Source organism: Colobus angolensis, unplaced genomic scaffold (genome assembly GCF_000951035.1).
Source record: "Colobus angolensis palliatus isolate OR3802 unplaced genomic scaffold, Cang.pa_1.0 Scaffold92, whole genome shotgun sequence".
NCBI classification, from domain to species: Eukaryota; Metazoa; Chordata; class Mammalia; order Primates; family Cercopithecidae; genus Colobus; species Colobus angolensis.
In genome coordinates this window covers 508,960-510,121 of record NW_012123154.1, presented here as the reverse complement: position 1 = coordinate 510,121, position 1,162 = coordinate 508,960, and the positions used below count along the sequence as shown (strand labels likewise).

Sequence of the window (1,162 nt, the reverse complement as noted above, 5' to 3'; positions counted from 1 at the left end):
CTGCACTCCAGCCCGGGTGACAGAGCAAGACTCTGTCTCAAAAAAAAAAAAAAAACAATGCAGATCCATCGCTCATTCACCTTCCCCACAACACATATTAAAATTCAGACTCATTTAACCATTTCTCTTGAAAATATTAGAAAATGGATCATTCCATAGATACAGGGAAAAATTAATGTGAAAAATCAATACTAAACCATTCTTATCATGACACACTCATCTTTCTCTGGGAAGAGTAATTTAGTAACCCGCAAGCTAAACAGCCCACTGGAGTTCGAAGTCCGACAGTCCTTATCTTGAGAACGTACCCGGACAAATGCAGCCGTCTTTCTGGAATGATTTCCTTTCATTAGTTTTCTTGTCTCCATTGCCAACCGGTTCACACTCTGAATTTGTTAATAAAACAGAAATGGTAATGAAGTGATGGCTGATTGGGATGAATGTCTTCCATAGAAATTTGAACATTAACTACATACAGGTCAATGAGAACAAGCTTTCTAGGACCGAGACTGGTTAGCACTAAACCCTGAAATGCCAAAGGGGTCATCAGGCCTGATCCAATCATGGCTTGAGCAAACATCTCCAAGAGGGTAGAACAAAAGGCAGTGTGTTTGCTGCGTTAGTCATGCCTTTTGATCAACATTATCAGTGACCATTTTCTGCCTTAATGAATAGCTGGGACTCACTTACTCCATTTCCAGAAATCCTACCACACCAAAGTTTAAGAATGTAGAGATCTTAAGAGACACCTCCAAAGCATACCATTTAGACAATCAGATCACACCATTCAGCTATACAATACCAACAATAAGAACAATAATGACAGTAGCCACATCATCACTAATAGTGTTCCAAGCACTATTTAAGACCTATACATTCATTGGTTCACTTAAGCTTCATAATCCCAGGGTGGATACTATTACCTCCCCTGTTTTCCAGATAAAGTTTCTAGATTTAGGTCTTAAGTTCAGTTGTGCTAAATAACTTGCTAACCAGCAAATAAATACATATGAAAGTTATTCTCGGCTGGGCGCGGTGGCTCAAGCCTGTAATCCCAGCACTTTGAGAGGCCGAGACGGGTGCATCACGAGGTCAGGAGATCGAGGCCATCCTGGCTAACACGGTGAAACCCCATCTCTACTAAAAAACACAAAAAACTAGC

The 1,162-nt window shown here is 40.5% G+C and overlaps 1 protein-coding gene across 1 annotated transcript in view; it reads right to left on the bottom strand.

The window, feature by feature from the left end:
• LOC105504495 (chromosome unknown open reading frame, human C16orf62) overlaps positions 1 to 1,162 on the bottom strand; it is a 180,737-nt gene that overhangs the window by 66,949 nt on the left and 112,626 nt on the right. Inside the window, exon 25 of the mRNA XM_011931960.1 lies at positions 309 to 386. Within this exon, the coding sequence (XP_011787350.1) occupies positions 309 to 386 (78 nt within the window). The remainder of the gene's footprint in view (positions 1 to 308; positions 387 to 1,162) is intronic.